At 43.3% G+C, this 22310-nt stretch overlaps 1 protein-coding gene across 5 annotated transcripts in view; it reads right to left on the bottom strand.

The window, feature by feature from the left end:
* The window catches only part of Ltbp1 (latent transforming growth factor beta binding protein 1), a 390073-nt gene that overhangs the window by 216288 nt on the left and 151475 nt on the right, over window positions 1-22310 (bottom strand). For all 5 annotated transcript variants that reach the window (XM_057775307.1, XM_057775298.1, XM_057775281.1 and 2 more), the window contains exon 4: window positions 18108-18277. In XM_057775307.1, coding sequence (XP_057631290.1) covers window positions 18108-18277 — 170 coding nt within the window. The remainder of the gene's footprint in view (window positions 1-18107; window positions 18278-22310) is intronic.

The raw sequence follows: 22310 nt of genomic DNA on the forward strand, positions 1-22310 counted from the left end.
CGTATGTGTTTATTCATATTCATATGGGAAACACTTTAATACAAATGTGCACAAATAAACATATGTGAACATGTTTACATAGAAACATGCAAATACACACACATACCAATCCGGCTACATACTCTGCTACATGTTACTAGCAAACAAAACATACCCAGAATTAAGCTTGCTTCCCTAATTCTAATCTTGTTCTTTTTATCCCCCACCATCGGACAGCAGTGCAATAAGAAATTCTGTTTGTTCATTATTTTTCAGGAAGCAGCAGCATCTCCCAGATCCCCGGTAATGTCCCGCTGCAATGCCCCACCACTTTGACTAGGTGGTTTCAGCTGCTTCCTGTCTGGACTCTGCTTCCACCATCCTCGCCCACAGCTCTCTCTACTCACAGCATCCAGAGCACCCCTTCTCACGAATAACGTCACATTACGGCTCTCCTCCCTTCCATGGCTTCCCACTTCAACCAAGAGTAAACCAAAGGCCTTACCAAGATTCATGGAGCCACCCAAGACTTCCAAGACCACGACTCTGTCCCACCTTCCACTCTGGCTTTCTCATCATTCCTCAAACACCTACACACTCCTGTCTCCAATCTTTGCCCTTGTTTCCTCGGCTGGGGTGTGCTTCTATGAACACCCATAGCTTCTTCTCTCGCTTTCCTCAAGCCTTCTCCTGTCGCATTACCAGGGAGGCCAATCATTGCAACCCAAGATAAAAATGCCGTATCACCCAACATTGCCTGATTATGGTTTGTATTTCATTTTCTATTTAAGGCAAGTTTCCTTTTACTAACACCTTAAGAATATAACCTGCATGAAAATAAGTATCTCATACCAAGTTCTTAAGTATTAATGGAATAACAAAATGGACCTTACTGACAGAAACTTAAATATATATTCATATTTATCTGTGGGGAATTACAGGACACACCTGGAAAACCTTTAGCCTTAAAATGTATTTGCTATATATACACTTGTCTAGAGAAGATTTTAATTACTTGAAATTAAATCAAAGCAAGAAAATGTAGGAGCCATTATGGCTTACAAATTCAGCAATCACTACAAAACATTTTCCCTAAGTCATTAAAACATTACTAAAATGGCTAATGGTTTTTTTTTAAGTAGAACAATTTTTTAATTAAATACACCAAAGGAAATGATGAACTATGCAATAGAAAATAAAATTTCTCAGCACATTTCCAAAAGAAAAACAATTTTTGTTAATAAAATTTCACAACATATTATGCAAAAATATCATACTGACACATAACAGAAAGTCCCTTAGATTTCACACATAAGACCTCAACTCTGTAAGGCGGTTCAGTTTTCATGTGTTTCTGACTTACTAAGGATTCATTCACTGTTAGCACATCATTGTCCAAGTGTGACAAAACTGATCCCGAAAGACGAAGACACTTTGGTTCTCGGTAGCTCGGACAGACAGACTAGTCAAAAGCACACGTGTGACGATGCAAGACTTCACCTTGTGTTTCCTTACTTCAGGTCTCATTTCCTACCCCATGCATTCAATCTTTGTTTTACTTGAATCAAGAAGAACGGGAGATGGCTCAGCTGGTAAAGTACTTGCCAGGCAACAGTAAGGACTTGCAGAACCCAAATAAATATAATCCAGGTGGGTATTTTAGCCACCAGTAAGCCTGGTACTTGGGAGGGACAGACAAGAGGTACCCAAGACACACTGATGAGAGCAGCCAGAGTCTACAACCTCCAGTGACAGGGAAAGACCCTGCCTCAAAAAAACTGAGCACAATCAAGGAAAATGACCAAAAACCAACCTCAGGTCTCGACACACAAGTGCACACACTTGCATTTGCACACAAGCATACACATGCCCACAAATACACATATACACTACATACACATTTACAAATTTACATACACACCAATACACAAACAACAACAACAACAGAAGAATTGCAACTGTGATTGCCTGGACTCAGTAGCAATCCTGCCTCAGCAGGCACACTGCGGCTGCAAAAGGCTCATCTAAAAGCACAGTTTTTAAATATTTGTTTTGTAAATTTTTGGGAACTCAATACATTTAAAAAGACCACATCTTGAGAATGTGGCATTGCTGTGATCGTTCTTGTAGTTTTACCTCTTTTAATACCATTTTCTCCTTTACAAATAGAAGAAAGAATCCTATTTTTATCTCTGGAACCAAATCCACCATTTCTGAAGGTACAATATATTTTATAGTCAAAAGACTCTTACCCACCAAATAGTTTACTCACCCAGCAGGAGCTGGCCCAGTGTTTCAAGAGAGAAAAAAAAGCAGTCTGCCATAAAATGGAGAACTAGCAAAACGCACACTAGTGACTTCTTGACATTTTCATTCTCTGCCCTTTTTTGTAAAATAGTTTTCTTTAACCTCAAAGACACTGAAGAGAGCCAGTAACCCAAACATACTTCTTCAGTTTAGGAGCAAGGAACACCCAGCAAAGTTCAGGAGAAATTCTGGACTGTAGTTCAGGGGCAGACATGACGTCACTTGCTGATCCCCAGTTCGCCCCCTCCACTAACTGGAAGCAGAGACAAGGTGCAGACCTGGGTCCTGGAAACCCTGGGATCACTTCAAATGCTTCTATGGTCTTCATTCTGGTACTTCCTTCAGAACAGTTCTATCTAGAATACATTAGAAAGGTTCACCACAGCCCTGATTCTGAATGTCTCCCACAATTTACCTGTGTGCCCCATCCAAAATGGACAATGGGATAGGAATTTCTGTGACCCAATAGTTAAAGAAAAATGTCTTCCAAAGAAGGTCTTGACTCAGTTCAAAAAAACAAAGAAAAAGAAAGAGACAGAGGAGCTTAATGTGCCCATTTTCTCAAGCCGGATGACAAAAGTCCTAGACAATAGATCTGAAGTGCTCACGGAGAGTTAGGGATGTTTTTGTTTTATTTTCTTTCCTTTTTGAGGGGTGGGCGGGTAGTAAGAGGCATTCTGGTTCAAGATGTTGGTTTCATAGCTTGTCTCCCAAGGAGGAAAAAAAAAAAAACATTGATGGCATTTTTTTTTTCCTATGTGAAAAATCTCTACCTCCCTCAAAGACCCCAGGTTAGCACCTGAAGCACACACTTCAGACACAACCGCACGGCCATGGGTACAGAGCAGGCAGAAGGGTAAGCGACAAGATGGCATCACTGCTGTCAGGATGGAGAAGGCTAAACAAGCAGCATTCACCTGCCTTTTGTCTCTCTACCCACACCATCTGGTCGGTCTGCAGGGGCTCCCTACAGAAATAGTGCTTGGATATGCCCCGGGTGACTCAGATTTTCTGTCCCTTAATTTTGGAATGGAATTAGGTTTTATTTATCTCTACATTTGTTGTTTTTCTAGAAGCAAGCGAGTGGAGACATTTGCCATTGGTCGGTCACTCACCATTCCCATAAATAGCATCTGTGTGCTTGTATGCGGCGGAGAAAGGCCAACTAAATGGAAGGACAGCAACAAATTCCAAGACTGACTGACCCACAAGCCCCAGGGGAGGCTCTCTGCCCCATGGATCTTAGTTCATCTCCAGTGCTCACCCTGATCATTTGGATTCTATATGACCTATATAGATTTTATTACGTATTTCTGACAAAATCAAACTCCTTTAAAGTACATTAAGACCTGTCCTATGTAGACACGACTGAGTCTCCTCTTCAGCCACACCCACAAGGACAGCCAGGGAATTAGCTAGGTTATAATGCCCCAGAATCTCCACTTGTGCACTTCCTTCCTTCATGTATGCTCCATTCCTCTATTTAAAAAAGAAAAAAAAAAAGTTTCTCGTTTTTGTTTTTTGGATTTTTGGGTTTTTTTTTATTTGTTTGTTTTTTGTTCTACCATCCTCCTGAGTCCAGATGAATGGTAGAATCCCCTGTCCTTTTGATTCTGCATCCTTCTGTCTACAGACGCCTCTCTATTCCGACACCTTCCTTTGGCCTCAGTTGCAACCAATGGTGTCTTCCTCTGGCCCTCACCTATCTATAACTAATGTGCCAGCTGTCAGCTGACTATGTTTGGAGATGAGGAGCAGTACGGACAAGCAGAGGAGACACAAGGCAAGAGAACATGGGGGTGTTAAAAAGGAAGAGCAGTGAAGTCGATGATAGAAACTGAGGCTTGGGGGCTCAAGAGAAGACAGAAGGGGAAAGACAGAGAGAGGGGCGACTCTCACACAGTGACTGATGGGTGCAAAACCACAAAACTTTAAAGGGGCTGAGCATTCTTAAGCTTCTGTTACCTTCATGAAGGGGACTTGGAAATGGCCTGTAATGCCAAAGACAGACGGACAAACAGGATGAGATGAACTAGAACACTTCACACACTTCAATTACGCATAGAAAGGAAGAGAATGGCAAAAGGCACAGCAGAGGACTGGGGAGATGGCTCAGTCAGTCAAGTGCCTGCTTTGGAAGCACGAGGTCCTGAGTGCAAGACCCAGCACCCATATAAAAATAAAGGCGGGCATGGTGACACACACTTGCAATCCTAGTGCTGTGACACTGGCAACGGGCAGCCTAGCTCACCTGGTGAGCTCCAGGCCAATGAGAGACTCCGCCTCTAACAAAGAAGAAAGCAACATGAACCAACTCTAATGATTCACCTCTGATGTCCTCATATGTGCTCCCATCGTGCATACGTGCACACAAACACATACATGTGCCCTCTCTCTGTGTTTGTCTGTCTCTGTCACACACACACACACACACACACACTACAGAGTAAAGAAGGAAGGCCAATCACCTTTAATTCCTCAATAGGCATCTAAGTCCCTGGTACTACCAGTACCAGTAGATGCCTTGACACGCCCTTGATGGGCTCCAATTCTTTCACATAAACAACAAAAATCCAGAGGGAACAAAAACAACATGGAATTTGAGTGCATTTTGCTTTAAGAAGCACTAAAGAAGCTGAATATCAACATTCTGACAATTGCAATGGCCAAAACAATCATTGTTAAGTGGCCTGGACTTAAAGGCAAATCTGCCAAAGCAATTGGTTGTATAGAAAATTGGCATTTTTGGATCTCAGAATTGATTTAATATTACAGCACTGGGGAGTCCAAGTTTGTAGGGTACCAATCACGTCATTTACCTCATTTTGTTTCCACACAAATTTCTCTTTGGTTCAAATTTAAATGACCCCATCCATGGCCCCAAGTACTCTCTCAAGGGATTACTGCCAAATTCAATAGGTCTCATCATTAGGAAAACATTCCCGTTTCAGAATCATAGTATTAGGTCTCTGGTATCATGTGATAAATACAATTTTAAGAATGTTTAGCTGCCAACAAAAGATGAATGCTACATAATCACAAATCATTAGTTTTCGTGCTGTTAGCTAATTGTTTTCAGGTTACTCATTTTCAACTTGCTTATTTTCCCCCTTCATCAAGATAGAGCCTCCTCTCTTATACACTGCAGTGGCTTTAAAATACATCAAAAACAGTTCGATGCTTCTTTCTTCAAGAGGTGAAATCTAAGTGGGATACATGGAAGGAATGGCTGGTCGGAAAAGCTCCTACCTTTGAATTATTTCTGTTAAACTGACAGTGCTTGCTAGTAATGCCATATCCAGGTAGGTAAAGGGAAATTCTTACAGCTCACAAAACTCACAAACTTTCAAAATGGAATCAAAATTTGACTTCTTATTCCCCTAAAACTTACACAAAGACATAAAATAGCACTTTTTAGAATTACTTTGTTTTTTACCTATTACATTTCTATGACTACCATATTCATTCTAAATAGTCAGATAATGTACTAATGCTATCAGTCTCATAATGAGACTTGAGTTGGTGACAGACCTTAGTGGTCTCATCATAGATGATGATGGAACTAACTAACCCCTATTGCTTAGGTGACATTATTAAAAGCCTGATTCAACACACTACTCACACATGTGGTGATGGTGGTTCACACATACCTCCCACACTACCGCTGGCAAACAAGCAAAAACATAGAGTTGCAAGGCTTCTGAGACAACTCAACAGGTAAAGGTGCCTGAGGTCAAGCCTGAATCCCCAGAACCCACATGGTGCAAGAAGAGAAGCAACTTCCATAGTGTCCTCTAACTGCCCCGCACATGCCATGGCACCTGCACACTCAGATACATGAGCGCACACACACAGAGACACACACAGAGTCAAGTTTAAAAACATACAACTATATAGAATATACATACTTGGCAATGACAATAAACTACTATGTTAGTGGTTTGTGTGTTTATTATTCTATAGATTTTGTTATTTTTAGAATGTATTATTATAAAACTGAGTTTCCTGAAATCAGCATGCTGTGTCCCACCAGGAGCAATCTCACACATCTTGTTTTGACTGAATGTTTTGTTTGTACTAAGAGGTCATGTTGAGGCCTACAAAATGGGAGGGAATCTTTGCCAGCTATTCTTGAGACAAGACGTTAATAGCTAGAATTTGCGAAACAAACCAATAAAAAAAAAACAAAAATAAAACAACTACAAAATCTAAACTCACCCACACAAACACTTGCCAGTCGATAGATGAGCTAACAAAATAGACAATCCTCAAAAGATGAAACACAAATAACCAATGGGTGCTCCTAAATGGGGTACAACATCCCCATCCATCAGGAAACTCAATTAAGACTGCCTTGAGGCCCACATCCTCCCGGTCGGAATGGCTGTCATCAAGAAATCAGACAACAAGTGCTGGCAGGAATGTGGGAAAGAAGAATGCTGGTTCACTGTCATTGTGAGTGCAAACTAATATAGCTATCATGAAAATCAGTAAGGGGAGGTTCCCCCAAAATTAAAAATAGAATGACCATCTATACCAAGCCTTACCATTCTTGGGCACACCCAAACAACTCTGTATTCCACCAAAGAGGTACTTGCACACCCGTGTTCACTACTGTTCTATTCACAAGAGCAAGGAACTTGGAACCAGCCTAGATGCCCATCAGTAGATGAACAGATAATGGAAATGTGGTACTCAAATACCACAGAATTTTATTAATCCATAAAAACGAAATTTTCAGGAAAAAAAGCAGATCTGGAAATCATTATAATGAATGTAGTAACCCAAATTCAGAAAGACAAAAATATCCCATTTTTTCTCATATACAGATCCTAGTGTATAACATATTCAACTATATGTAGTAATGGGTGAGACATGGGTAAAGGCAGAAAAACTAGAAAGGAGACCAAGAGAGAGAGAGTGAAAGAGGCGTTAAAGAATGTGGTGGGGTAATAGGACATGCGCATCATGGAGGTGGGAAGGAAGGCTGGGAGAGAGGCTACAAGGTGGGTATTGGAGCCAAGGGAGTGGTAAAGATGGGGGCAGGGAATCCAACAAAATATATCTCAATTGAAAATGGCATAATGTTATCTAATATTTCCTATACCAATTTCAAAATGAGATTAAATTATAAACACACGCCACCAAGGTTTGTAAGAGTGCCCCGTGATGAGTGCCCACCAAGGTTTGTGTGTCCCGTGATGAGTGCCCACCAAGGTTTGTAAATGTGCCCTGTGATGAGCGCCCACCAAGGTTTGTATGTGTGTCCCGTGATGAGTGCCCACCAAGGTTTGTATGTGTGTCCCGTGATGAGCACCCACCAAGGTTTGTGTGCCCCATGATGAGTGCCCACCACGGTTTGTAAGTGTGTCCCATGATGAGCGCCCACCAAGGTTTGTAAGTGTGTCCCATGATGAGTGCCCACCAAGGTTTGTAAGTGTGTCCCGTGATGAGCACCAGCGATGAGCTGACCCAGGGATGTCTCTCAGACATAGGGCATACAAGGAGCTTAGTAGAGTAGCTAACACAGAGAAGGGGCCAAACATGATGGAGAACCTCTCATGTTCCTAACTAGTCAATCTTCAAATACCAAAAATACAACTTATCGTAATTTCTGAAGGGCTTCTTTTTCCAGATATACTCAGGTGTGGCTTGGAAACTGGGACCTCTGAAAAGAAACATGAATCACTTTCTCCACAAAACGTCTTTGAAATAATCCTTTAGACAGAGTTAACTACACTTTCTGTACTTCTATGTACAGGACATGGCAAGGCTTGCTTGATGTGTATTTACACAAGTACCACACTATGGTTGCCCAGACCAATAAAGATGAAAGAATAGGAGGCATGGTGGGGTTGCAGGAGGACTTCCTGAAAAGATTCCCCAAGCCACACTTACTGGACCAATGACAACTGGAATTCTCCATCCTATGTGAGCAAGAATCCCGAGCCCTAATGGAGGACACTTCTGTTAGAAATCTGTATGGGACTATCTATTGGCGCCTGTAGTCACACAGACATCCCTAGTTAAAACCAGAGGGTCATAAAACAAAACGAAAATACATCCATGTGGGAAAGGGACCTCTGGGGAGCAGGGAGGGATGATGGGAGTGAGATGTGGAGAAGAGAGAGGTTGGAGGGTGAGATTCAACAGAACGCACTATATACAAAAACGATATTGTCAAAGAACAAATTTAGTCATTAAAAAAACATCCAGATGGGCACTCAAACTCATAAGTCAGGCCAGGGAAGACAGTTCTCCAAGTTTTCTGTGTGTCTTGGGGAATTTTGAAGCTCACCCATTCTTCCCTCTCTTCTTCTCTATCTGCCCAGCCATCCCAAGCCTTCTTAAAAGGGAGGGGTGTGGACAGACATAAGCTATAAAGGGGGCGAAGCAAAGAAGCAGGGCAGCTGAATTTGCCCTCACTAGAAGGCAATCGCTTTGGTATCCTGAGTAGTTAGGGCATGCAGCTGTTGGAGACCAGGGTAGAAATAGAATCTGCAGTAGCTGGGGTCTTTCTGTCTATATTGAAGAGAGGACACATCATCTGGGGTGAGAGGGGATTATGATGACGCTGCATAGACAATGAGGATGATGAACATTGAGGAGGATGAATCCAGGAATGTCCGCCCCACAAGCCAGATCTCACAAACATTGGGTCTTAGTTGAATAAGCATCTCCTCCTGAAAGAAACACATTCTTAGGCACCAGTGCATGCTGTTCCATGCCCAGGTCTTTGCAAAAACTCCAAACTTTGTTCTTGCACCCAATAGTCATATGGCTGGAAACTTCCCTCTGGTGGCTCCAGCTTCCTTTGGTTAGTCTAACTTCCATTCCAGCTACTCTCCAGTACAAACCCTTTAATAAGCCTTCTGTTGAATCTGGTTTAGCCAGCATCACCCTTGCCTGGGAGAGCTCTGACAGACAGCTGGCCAGCCCCACATTGGTTTCCTCTCTCTACGTGTCTTCCAGTCCACTGTGCCCAGAATGTCACCCATAATGGTATTTTTCTACCTACATACAACATGCCTAGCTGTAGCCATATTGTGTAGACTTACTGAGACTAGCAACTGATTTGGATGAGTGTTTCTCAACAGTCCTTTTTCTACGCCACTGGCATGGTGATTGAGAAAGAGAGAGAGAGAGAGAGAGAGAGAGAGAGAGAGAGAGAGAGAGAGCAGAGTCAGCAGACCAGATATCTTTTCCGGGCTCCAGGAAGGGGGCACGGAACATGTGAAGTCTCTTAAAGCCATCATTCAGAGCCACACTCAGTCTCCCCATTTCACTGGTCAAGCCCTAGTAAAGGGGAGATGTGCAGGAATGGCCCAGTCGGCCCACAGGAAAGAAGTGGCCAGAGAGGAGAGGGAAGAAAAAAATTAGACATAAAAATTGTCACCTAGCATTATTATTTATTCTGGGATCAATAAAATGTAAGGAGGGGAGTGAGAAAGGTCAGAGAATCACTCTTCACAGGAGTCCTCTCATCACCTCCCCTCTCTGTGAAAACAAACCAATGCCCACCAAAACACGTCGTTTTCATTAACTGTCTAGTGACCAAGGGAGCAGGGACTCAGCATTTAGACCAGTTACTTCTCTAACTGAAGCACAGTAGTGTTTTTAATTAATAAATAAAGAAAATATGAAAATATTTTGTCTGGGAGGAGGGTGAGCCTCTAAAGTAAAATAGGCCCCTGTGCAGGCTACTCCTGGGAATGCGAGCTCCTCAAAGTGTGGGAGGAAGCGCTCTGGTTTCTGCTGGATCCCCCTCAAGCTGCTGCAATCCTTGGATGCACCTGTAGCCATTAGCCTGGTCATTAAACAGCAGCCCAGCTGTTGAATTGGCATGTTCCTACCCTCATTAGGGGATAGCACTCAGCCCCACACAAGACGCCTGGATGCTAGTGCGGAACCCCAACTAGACTCTCTAACCAGCTCCATAGACCCTGTTCTCTCACCAAAGCTTGCCAAATCCATTGATAGGCTACACAATTTATTTTATGTAATTGTGGTGTTGTTCACAAAAGCAACCCTACGTAGAATGTTTTTATTAAACCAAAAATAAGAACCAGGGCTGGGGAGATGGCTCAGTGGATAAAAGGGTTTGCAGTGCCAGCAGTGAGGACCTGAGCTTGAATCCCTAGATCCTGCATACAAGTCAGACATACAACTCGAGCATCTGTAAATCCCGGTGCTTCCAGAGAAGCTTGCAGTAGGCAAACAAGGTGGAAAGCAGGGACTGACACCCATATACGTACAGTGGCATGTGAACGCCTGCATAACGCACATGTGCACACACGTATGAGTACACATATACACACAAGGAGAACCTTGTAAGCTTGTAGAAGAGCAAACTGTAAAGTACACTACTTAGGTTACAAGAAGTTTTTAATAACAGGATTCTGCCTGTATGCAGGTAGGATAACCTAAGAAGTTAGAAATTATTTCAAAGTTACAGACACATTTACTTGATACACACCACAGACAGACAGTTATACACACACACACACACACACACACAATTTGACTCTAGAATAATTTGGAGCCATACCAAGAATTGATTTTTTTTTCACTATCTTGAAATTATCCTCAACAATCAGAAATATCTTTGAATGTCAGTATAATTATGAAAGTGTGAGGCTTTGGAATGAAAAGTTGTCTCTGGCACTGAAGACTGACCGTGGAGGAATTTAAACTACATAATCCTTCCTTCTAGAAGGCTTTGCTCCATCACTGTTTATATGTTGCTGGATAAGCTTCTTAGAAGTGTTGACAATCAATCCACGTCTACCATTTCCCACCTATCTCTAACTATGTGTAGCTGACCAAGAGACAGAGAACCTTCCCACTCACATACCTTCCTGGACAGAGATGAGATCAAACAACTCTTGCGGAAAAGTCTTACACACCCTCTACCTCATCACCAAGTGCAAGACAGTGCAAGCAAACAGAAAGGAACACCCTATCTTTCTGTGAAACCTGGATGCCTGAGATTAGCTTGACTGAACTCTGTTCACTCACAGGAGAGCAGTCTATACACATAATCATATTTTTACTGTCTATGCTGTCAAAGGAAAGCGTTGCCAAACATCATCAAGGGGAAGGTGAGTCTTTAGTACCTACCTCCGGCCATAACGCCCACATTGCATTACAGTGTGGAATTACAAAACTGTGTGCAGATGACTAAGCAGCTCTAGGAACCGGGTTTTGCAAGGGAAAGAGTATGAAGCTTTACCATTGTTCTTTCTGTAAATTGTTCTGCTCTCATACATTAGCTCTCTGGATGCTTATTCATTTGTGGCTGTTGTGGCTGGTGGTTTGTTATGAGCTTCGTGGATAACTTGGTCCAAATTTCATTACCGTTTAATGCCCTGTGAATCAATGTGGAGCCACACACAAAGATGAATCTACTTGCACATTCACTGATGGTAATCCCCATTTAGGGGAGGCTTCAAGTGCATCCCTCGACATCTCTCCATCCAATTTCACATTTGGTTCATCTGGAAAGATGTCCTAAAAGGCCCTCAGCACATCTGTCTGTAGCTGTCCATCTTCATGCACTGTAGCTTCCAGGACACTAGGTCTTTCCTGCTGTTTTTCTTTCCCTGCATCTTCCAAATTACGAGCATGGTGTTTCTCAAGGGCAAACTCCTCCTCACTAGCATTTCCAACATGCTGATGGGCTCTACGTTGTAATCCATCCCTTAGGCAGGAACTAGCTATTCTTCTGTACAAGAAGTTCTATACCAATTCTAAACAAGAACTACAATTCCTCTCATCCAAATCAATTATCCCAACTTCTGCCTTTACCGGGCTACAAGCCCTGGAGCTTCTTCCCTCGTTTGGAAAAGGTCAGGCAGTGCAGGATAAGCTTGATGCTTCTACACTCTGAGGCACCTTCTGTCCCATCACAGATGTTCCCATCACATCCACTTCATGAGCATTCTGTCACTAGCCAGAAGCATAAGGTCCTCTACCCAATGCCCTTGCCTGCCTCCTTGGCTACATCGGCAGACATGTTTGGAATAAATGCTATCTCTCAGTGTTTAGATTTGGGCTGTCTCCTCTAATGATCTGTAACCCCCCCCCCCCCCGTGTGTGTGTGTTTTGTCTGTCTCTCTTCCTCCCACAAGTGGATAGCCAGGAAGACCCAGATGTCCCTGATTGTCTCTTTGTTGTAAAACTCAGTCTGCCACCATGGGAAAGCCTCACTCCAGACACACCAACTTCTCTCTCCCAGAGGACAAGACATCACTACTTGTCACCACACAATGACATGCTTTCATGTCCTGTCATGTTTTCTGGCATGTCTGAGCACAAGCCTGAAGGCGAACACAGCCAGACACACAACAACAGCCATGCTGCTAAAAGTGCGAAGAAGATGTCTCATGTGCCCACATAGTCCATCCTCCTCAGGGTGATCAGACCACAGTGGAAATGCCAGAGCATGAACAACAAAACCACACTGTGAGAACATTCTTCGCTTCTCTCCAACCAAACTTGGGGGGCCTGGGGAGCTAGTCTACCCATCAGGGAAGATTAGAGGCTTCAGTCAGCCACCCTCCAGCTGTTCAGTGGGAGCTGAACTGGCTGGGCAAAGACTTACTGGGAAAGATCAACACAGACCATAGAATCCAGGGAAAGACAACTCCTGAGGTACCAATTTTCTTCTGCCAAAAGTTGCCTAATGGACTCTGTTCATGTTGTGTCAGCTCTGGGGCTGTCTGTTTAAATAAAAAGCATTATATTTAGCATTTTCAAAAGTGGACTTTCTTTTAAACGTAACAACATTGTGCATTTGTGGTACCCGTATTTCTCTCTCTTTTCTTCCCATCCGCCCCCTCCATACATCAGAATATAAATCATCAGTCCTCTTAAGAGTCTGAGTTATCTGTGTTTATAGACCTTTGGGAAGTTAATCTATAAAACATGACATATGCCTCTTCTGGAATTTAAGATGTCTGCTTCCTTGAATATAACAAAATAAACTTTTTAGAAGATGATATTGAAATATAAGCAGCCCACTTAAAAGTTGAGCCCTTACCGTGGGAAAACCACTGAAATAAGCAACGAGAACTCCAATACCAAGGCTAAGGAGATGGCTCAGTGCTTACCACACAAACATGAAGACATGAGTTCAGGTCCTCTGAGCCCGTATAAAAGCCAAGAATGGTAGCACAGGTCTGTAACCACAGCACTGGTTCAACAAATGGTGGGCAAAGACAAGAAAAACCCTGAATCCCAATAGCCAATCTAATAGTTAGCAATAGCCAGTCAACTGAACAGTTAGCAATAGCCAGTCAACCTAATAGTTAGCAAGCCCCAATCTCAAAAAAGAAGGTGGAGGGCTATAAAAGAGAACATCTGATATCAACCTTTAGCCTCCACATGCATGTGCTTGCTCGTGTGTGAGTTAGCATGTGCATGAATGCACACTCGCACACACACAAACACACACATAAAACACAGAGAAAAAAGCAACTTCAAAGTCAAATTTCTACTCCTTCCTAGTTAGAAGACCTGCTTATAAAGAGTCACTGAGGGGAGCAATTGCTTCTCTCTCAGTTCGAGCATCACCTTCTCAAACTGGTCACCAGTAGACCAAGGACCATCTCAGCGAGGCTTGTGCTCCTGCTATCCTGGACAACTAACTCAACCATCAACCCTAGTAAGTCCTGTCGTGCCCTGGATCCCTCCTGGTGAAACCATCCTACCATGCACCGCAATAGAAATGTTAGTCTCAGGTATCAAGCTTCCCACGGAACACTGACTACAGCAACAGTACATCTGATGTGAACGCTCACCACCCTCGAGGGCTTTTCCTAGTGTGCTTTATTGGACAACTGAGTCACAGGCACCTGGGTATATGCTATTGCAATCATCTCAATCGATTGCTATTTAAGCATCACGCTTCAAATGTTCTACTATTTCAAGCTTCCCCTCTGTATATTAGAATTGGCTTCCGTGTGGCATTCTCTTTAACACATCTCCCAGGAAGGTGCTAGATAAAGAGCCTCCCTTGTTCTCACCTTCCCAAAGACCCCAGAGCACTGGAGTTCTCTCTGTACCTTGGAGCTGGTGATTTTTTTTTTTTTTTTGTTTTTGGACCATCGACCTGGAAGTTGTCCTTGTAAATAATTTTTACTTTTAAAGGATACACAATTCACACACTATTAAAATCTGTTCTTTTTAAGTGTAGAATTCTGTGATTTTTTTTAGTATATTCATAAGACTGTTGAATCATCATGACCTAATAACTCCAGATCACTTTCCATCAACCAAAAAGAAACCCCTGGCACTCCTTCACCCTGGCAATTACTAATCTGCTTTCTGTCTTACGGGTTTGCCTGTTATGGATATCTCGTATACACGGGATCATATAGTATGTGGTCTGGACTCCTCCGTGTCTGGATTCCTTCACTCCACGTAAGTTTAGAGTTCTAGCAAGTATCTGTACTCCATTCCTTTTTAATGGCTCAAATTCCATCCCATGGAAATAGCTCCCTTTGTCTAGTCATTCATCATTGGATGAACATTTAGTTCATCGCCTCTTGTTAGTTACTGGACTATGAAGAAGAGTTACACACAAATCTCTGTGTGAATGTGGGTTTTAAAAAATTCAACTAGGAGTTAAAATTGCGAGATACATTTACTCTGTCTGTTAACTTTTTTGAGAAATCCAGGTGGTATCTTAATATACTACCCAGCCCTGGAACCACAATCCAGTGTTGTCACCAATACCAGATGTTACCAGATGTTTTCTGTAAAGATCCAGGGCTGACGGCCGCCATTTTTCCAGTCCTGCAACCTGACATTCTTGAAAGAAACTCAACTAACTTTCCAGTACAGCAGTTTTCAACCTGTGGGTCACTACCCCTTTGGTCAAATATCAGATATCCTGCACATATGATATTTACATTACTATTCAGAATAGTAGCAAAATCACAGCTAGGAAGCAGAGGCAAAAATAACGTTATAGTTGGGGGTCACCACAGCACGAGGAACTGTATTAAAGGGTCACAGTGTTAGGAAGGTTGAGAAGCCCTGTTAGTGTTTTCCTAGGGCTTCCCAATTTTCTGCTGCCTTCAAACTTGATGGAGATGTACCTGAGAATTGACATGGAGCAAAGGGCAAGCTGGGAGGAACACTGACGATGAATGGCAGGGACAAGCAAAGTGACTTGAAAAGCTTTTGGTGTAACTGTCTAGATCCCAGTTATCAGCTCATCAGATCCAAAATCTAGAAGTGTTTAGTAGAAGAGGAGGCTGATCTTCAGACTGGGGACATAATCAGTAGGTTCAGGGCTTACCACGCAAGCATGCGAGCCTGAGTTTGGATTGCCAGCATCCATATCCCCTCCCAGCACTCAGCACACTGTGGAGTTAATGTGTGTGGATTTGATCTCTTCTACGAAGAGGAGGGTGAGGGTACTGAAGGACCCTACTCTTCCTGGATGACCAGTGCTGCCAATGCCTCCTCTCTGTCCACACTAGTTTCCCACTCTCCTCCGACCTGACAGGTACCTTCAGGTCCCTCCTCCTACTGCCCCTTCCCCTTCCCTGTTGTTAGTCTTCCTTCTGTTATTTTACTCACCGTTCCTATTTCAGCATCCTTTGTGGCCCTGCAGAATTGCTTGTTTGCATAGCTCTCCAGCTCAACTTCCAGCTCTCAATACAGTGCTAGCAACAGTAAAAACAGCCACATTTCCCTTTCTGTATTTCAGATGTGACCTATGGTGCAGTCCTTCTTCAGCCTTTTTTGTTTCGTTTTGTTTTGCTCCAATTCTGTCTTATGGAGGGTTGAGTAGGTGCACCCTCATTGAGGGCATGAGGGTTTGAGTAGGTGCACCCTCAGTGAGGGCATGAGGGTTTGAGTAGGTGCACCCTCATTGAGGGCATGAGGGTTTGAGTAGGTGCACCCTCAGTGAGGGCATGAGTTCGTCTACTTCACTAGCTTTCACTGGCTCCCCACTATAGAAAATGCACACAAGAGTCAAAGGAGTTAAAAACTAACATCATTTAATTTTCCAGAAGACAGCTCAGCAAGGTTTTAGAGTTTAAATTCTCACAGAGATAGAGATAGTAGGTAGATACGTGTGTGTGTGTCTGTGCATGTGTGTGTGTGTCCGTGTGTGTGTGTGTGTGAATATATAGAGAGAAATAGAAAAACATTTGAATAACAAGTCAACAGTAACCAACCAAGAGCACCATATCTCATCTTCCTTCCAGGAACCATCAAACCATCTTTTCCTATCAAGCTCAGAAATGTCTTCTCCTATCAATACGATCATAAGGTTTCAAAAATGCCATTCCAATCACTTCCAAGCTTTAGAGAGTTTTCAAAAAGTGTTTTTCTATATGAGAGCCTGAGAAATAATAAGTACATTTGTTCACTTTTAAAATCAGAATTAAAAAACCACTGCACACTCAGAGGTATTTTCCCAGAAGGAATACCGCCTGAAGAACTCAAAAGGTATTGAGGAACACGGTGGTCACAGCTGGTCTTTTGGGACTGGCAAAGAACTTTCTTGCCTAATAAGAAGATGATCCCAGTGGTTTCTCCGTCTTTCCTACGGTCCTGATTTACTTTTGTCATCAACCCAGTAAGTCACACCAAACTATCACTCTTGAGCTCAGTCACCAGCTTCAGAAGAAAACATTTTTTTGTTTATTTTTTGTTTTTGTTTTTTGAGACAGGGTTTCTCTGTAGCTTTGGAGCCTGTCCTGGAACTCACTCTATAGACCAGGCTGGCCTCAAACTCACAGAGATCTGCCTGCCTCTGCCTCCCGAGTGCTGGGATTAAAGGTTTGTGCCACCATCACCCCGCTTTTCTTTCTTTCTTTTTTTTGAGAAAACTTTCTTGAAAGATGAAATATAGATGAATTTTCTATGGTAAAAAAAAAGTGTCAATCACTAGAGCATCATAACATAAAGTGTGAGGTGGGGACAGACATAGAGTATCAAATCCACAGCAGATTCCAGCTTCTAAAGCATCAGACAGCAAAACCCTCCCTGGGCCATTCACGCTATTCTTGCTAGCAATAGAGAATCCTTCTCCACCTCACACCTGGCACACTCTTTGGTCAGTCATGGTGAAGGCAATCAGTCAACACGGGCTAAAACAGAACGCTGGCATGAGAGGGTAAGTCTAGCTCTCGCCTCTGAATGGTCTGGGTCTCGCTCCAGCGCATTCTCCCCGCGCAGATGCTGCCAGCAGACACTCCGTAGTACCTAAACCACAAATCTTCACATTCCCTCCGCTTCCAGCCAGGGCCTGTGTCCTTGAGCTTCACCCAGGGAGATACCAAGCAAGCTGGCCCCAGATACAATAGTCCTTCACAAACTCCGGCAAGTCTTCCCTGCCGCCTGCGAGGTAGACTGAAAACTAGGTGGAGTGTTCAGCATAAAAATAGCTAGCGTAGGTGAACCTCAGAGAGTCCTGTAGCACAAATCGGGCCGTCCACCGGGAATGGATCTTGGCAGCCTGACTAAAGAAAACATTTTATCAATACAAACATGTCAGACATGCAGCTGCACCTAAAATTAGAGGGAACACGTCTCCCAGAAGAAGAAATCCTACAGAAACAGAATCTCAGACAAGTCACTCCAGATTTAGTTCCAAAGTCCCGGAAAAATGTCTTTCCTCTGAATAAGGAAACCAGGCTAAAAAGCTGCTGTCTGGTTGTTTTAGGAACCAAAGTAGGTGTTTTAATGACTCTTGAATTTTATCTACTGTGACACATTACAGCTATCTAAACCAAGGAAAATGTTTCCAAACTCTGAGACTCTAATCCAGGAAAATGGCTGTCTGCGCAGATACTCACCCTGAAACGGTGCGGGGCCTTGATCCTGCCCGTATCTCAAAGAGAAAGCACCTTCTGTGGACTGCTCTCCAGGGACCGCCTTCGGGGCTGGGAAGTACTTGGGCTGGAGTATGTACTCCTGGGTCTGGCCATGGTGAACCATCACATTCTGGGAAGACAAGGGTGCCACTCTGGGGAGAAACAAAGAGAGAGCAAGAAGATAAGCAGGGGGTTTTAAAAGCCAACTAAGAAGGAGAGAAAAAGAAATTGAACGTCGAAAGGCACGCACTCGCCACCCAAGGCTCATCCCTGGGTACTCGTTTACAGGTGGAACCATCCGGTGTGAAAGGGACTGTCTGTGTAGTCAAAATGCAGAGAGACACGGGTTGCAGCACGTGGGTTTCATCAAACACTTCAGAGAATAGCTACCATAGGCTTCATGAAAAACATAGGGCATCCATTTCTCAGAAAAGGACAAAAAAAGTAGACAAAATAGGTACACACACAAATAATAAGAACTAAATGAGCACAGGAGGAAAGAGCAAGAAATCAGCTGTAAGTAAAGAGAGCCCGCGTGGGACAGCAGGACTTCCCAAATTGCCTACTTCTACTGGGTTAGCTCATTTGGTTATTGGAACCTCAGTTTACCATTCTGTAGCAGAGAATTTCTACCACCCAAGGCGAAGAGAAAAAAATGTTCATAAAAATCAGAGCACACTAAAGCAGAAAAACGAAAAACAAAATAAACTAAACGGGGCATGGTGGTCATGCCTTAATACCAGCATTTGGGAAGTAGAAACAGAGACATCTGAAGTTTGAGGAAAACCTAGGCTATAGGGAGATATGTTAATTCAATATACACACACATGCATGCATAATTCCTTCTGAAATATATGCATATATATATATATTATTATTATTATTATTATTAAAATGTCTCAGGGAACTGGGCAGTGGTAGAACACACCTTTAATCCCATACTCAGGGGATAGAGGCAGGTAGATATCTGTGAGTTTAAGGCCAGCCTGGTTTACAGAGTGAGTTCCAGGGCAGCTAGGGCTTTTAGACAGAGAAACCTTGACTTGAAACAAAACAAAACCAAAAAGTCTTAGGAAAATATCTATTTAACCTTATGTTCGATCTCATAATTACCTAAGTATAGCTACACACATTGTGGACGATAACTCAAGTGTTTCATAATTACCAGTTCCTACAAATAACAAGAATAATGAATCATGGGTGAAGACCAATAATGAGAAGTAGAAAAAAAAAAGATACTGACTTGTTTTATTTATTTATTTATTTACTTACTTACTTATTTAGTACGCCATGTGTGTCTGTGTACACGTGCGCATGCGCACACATGCACATGCCAGAAGTAGGCAGCCAATGTCTTCTCCAATCTATCTGCACCTAACTGAACCTGGACCTCACCAATTCAGTTAGGCTGGCTCTTCAGCTTTCCAAGGGCTCTGATTACTGGCCAGCGCTGCCACATTGGGCTCTTTACAGCACTGTTAAGGGTCAGACTCCGGTCCTTAAGCTCTCAGGGAAAATACTGACAGAAGCATCTCTCCAGCGGCCCCACTCATTTTCAAGCACTATTAGACTCCAGCAGACAAGCACTAACAGCAAATCGCCTTTGAAAGGGACCTGCTCACCCATGTGGCCTGACTCTATAGATGGGTTCCTCAAGGGACTGCCCAAACAGTAGAAGAAACACCAATCACCATGTCACCAAAATTCCACCATTTGGTATCTTCACCAAAAAAGTCAAAGAATCTTGTGTAGGTTTCCTCAAGTTCATCCTGGTTAGGAAGGAGTCGTGAAGGAGGACAAAGCATTCCTGAGCGATTAGGGACCAGAAGTGGCTGAAGGGAGCTGGCACCTTGGCATCCACTTCAAACCCTGTGATCCCGAAATTCCTAAACTTGTATCTGGATCTTCCCAGATGTGGTGCCACACAGGGCACTCCCTTTGTCACCAGACTAATGACTGAATTAGTAAAAGCCTAAGGATTAGCACAATAAACACTTCTATTTTGATGATGTAAGTGTTGTTTTGAACTTGAAGTATGCTCGGGGGTTAGAAACAGCTGGACAAATCTGGCCATCACAAGTCTATACTCTGCCAGCCTCCTCCCCAACTTGGAAGTGGCTCTTTCTCCCTAAGCCACTCTGTCACCCTGCACATAACCTAAACTAGCTCCTGTTTGGAACAGAAGGACCCAGAGTTCCAGGAGACCTGGAGAGCCACTAACCACGCCTGTCTTGGCCATGTCCAGAAAGGTGAGCTTGGAGGACTGGGGGCTGCGGGGCTGCCTTCCAGGTGAGCCACTCTCTCCTCTGAACTGGGACAGCAATGGCTGCAAGAACTGAACTGCAGATGTAAATGCACAGGGCTTCTTCTGCACCATGGAACAGGTGAGACTCAAAGGAGAAAAGGCAAGCTGTGCCTGTCACGTGGCAATAGCCTTCCAGCTTCTTTCATCCAACCATTTCAGAAAAAAAAAAATTCATTGGTTTTTAATGCTTCCAATTTCTTCTTCCCGTTTGTAGAATGAGGGGAGCCTTCGCGATGAGGAAATGCCATGCTACTCACATCGCTGTAACTGTAATTTTCAAAGGGGGAGGTGCAAATTCCTGAAAAGAAAATTTAAAAATCAAAACCATGGGGATTCTGGTTCAAAATAAAAGGGGCACACCCATTGACCTCCTTTCCTCCATCCTTCCTCACAATTACAAGTAAAGGGGAAATTCTATAACCTCTATAATAAAGTTCTAAATTTTACTATAAATTCTAAAATACAGCCACACTGGTAACTTCAAATATTTAGTATTTAAATATTAATATTTAATATTCCATATTGCCCATCCACTGGAGGGTCTCTCTATTTTATCCACTCCCTCAGGGGCCTCCGGTCCACCTTCCGTTCCAGCCACTAGCACTTGTCCCAGCCAGCCATCATACTTTGTATTACTCACCAGTAAACATTAAGAGGCATTAAAACAGATGCGTAAGGAAGTCAAAGTATAGAGAAAACCAGTGGCTGCTACAGCAAAGGGGAGAAGCAATGCTTCCCATGGGGCGGGGTGTGCCCTTCTTTTCCTCAGCCTACAGTAAGCAGCATGTTTGGCCTGGAGATGTAGTTTGCATCTCCACTAACATCTGTATCTGTACACAGGCAAATGAATTTCACCTAACAACAGCCATCATCGCTGAGAAGGTATCCTGACATTATTGTTTCTCTGGTCTTTTTTTTTTTTTTTTTTTTAGCAGCCCTGGGTTATTTCATTTATGGCAGTTCATAGACGATAACTCAAGGCATAAGAACAGCATTAGTCAGCAGTCCCTGTAGGACTTCAAGCACGAATGAAGCCATCTCCCGGCACTTCGGTGGTTCTGGATACTGAATCCAAGCGAATGACAATAAGGACAAGTGGGGCTAGTGTCTTCCGAGAAAGTCTGTTTATAAAGACAATTATTCTCTCCAACTCAGCAAGCCAACCATCCAGAAGTCAAAATATATCCCCACCACACCTTCCAAAGTTAAAAATAAATAAAAAAAAATATTGTTCTTCTAAGGAATGAAACTACCTGAGGTAAAAATCCCAACATCTATTCCTCTCCTCAATAAAGCCCTCTCCTGCAGACAGAAAGACTGTTCCCCACATGACAGGGAGCGGCGATCAGAGCGTGATGCAGGACAGAAGACAAAGAGCAGGAGTTGTTAGAATAGAAAATATGACTGAGATCTGGGGACTCAGGGGAACTGAAGGACATGACAGAGTAAAAAGAGGAGAGAACCTATTCAAATGTGATGTCGGGAGCACCGTCCTCCATGAGGGATGGAGAGAAGGTAGAAAACAAGCATCCCCCCACGGCTCAGTGCAGAGCAGGCGTCCACAGACAAGTATTACAAATGGGCAATTGCAAAAGAGGACCAAATGATTAGAGGCTCCCATAAAGGTCCAGGATTGGCTGGAGGAAGCTGAAAAATTCTGAAAGAGGAAGAATGGAAGTGGGGTCCCCCCTCTTTCCCAACCGAGGGTCATGAGGTAACACTGGTGACCATGACTTTGACAGCCAAGGCTGCTAGAAGAACATGAAACAGAGGACAAAGTGTAATGTTGGACTTCACGGGGGAGGCAGGAAGCCAGCACATGCAAAATAGTGACCCTGGGAGGAAGACTGGAGAACAAGGGAGAGGCAAGCAAGTCTTCG

Source organism: Chionomys nivalis, chromosome 1 (genome assembly GCF_950005125.1).
Source record: "Chionomys nivalis chromosome 1, mChiNiv1.1, whole genome shotgun sequence".
In the NCBI taxonomy this organism is placed as follows: Eukaryota; Metazoa; Chordata; class Mammalia; order Rodentia; family Cricetidae; genus Chionomys; species Chionomys nivalis.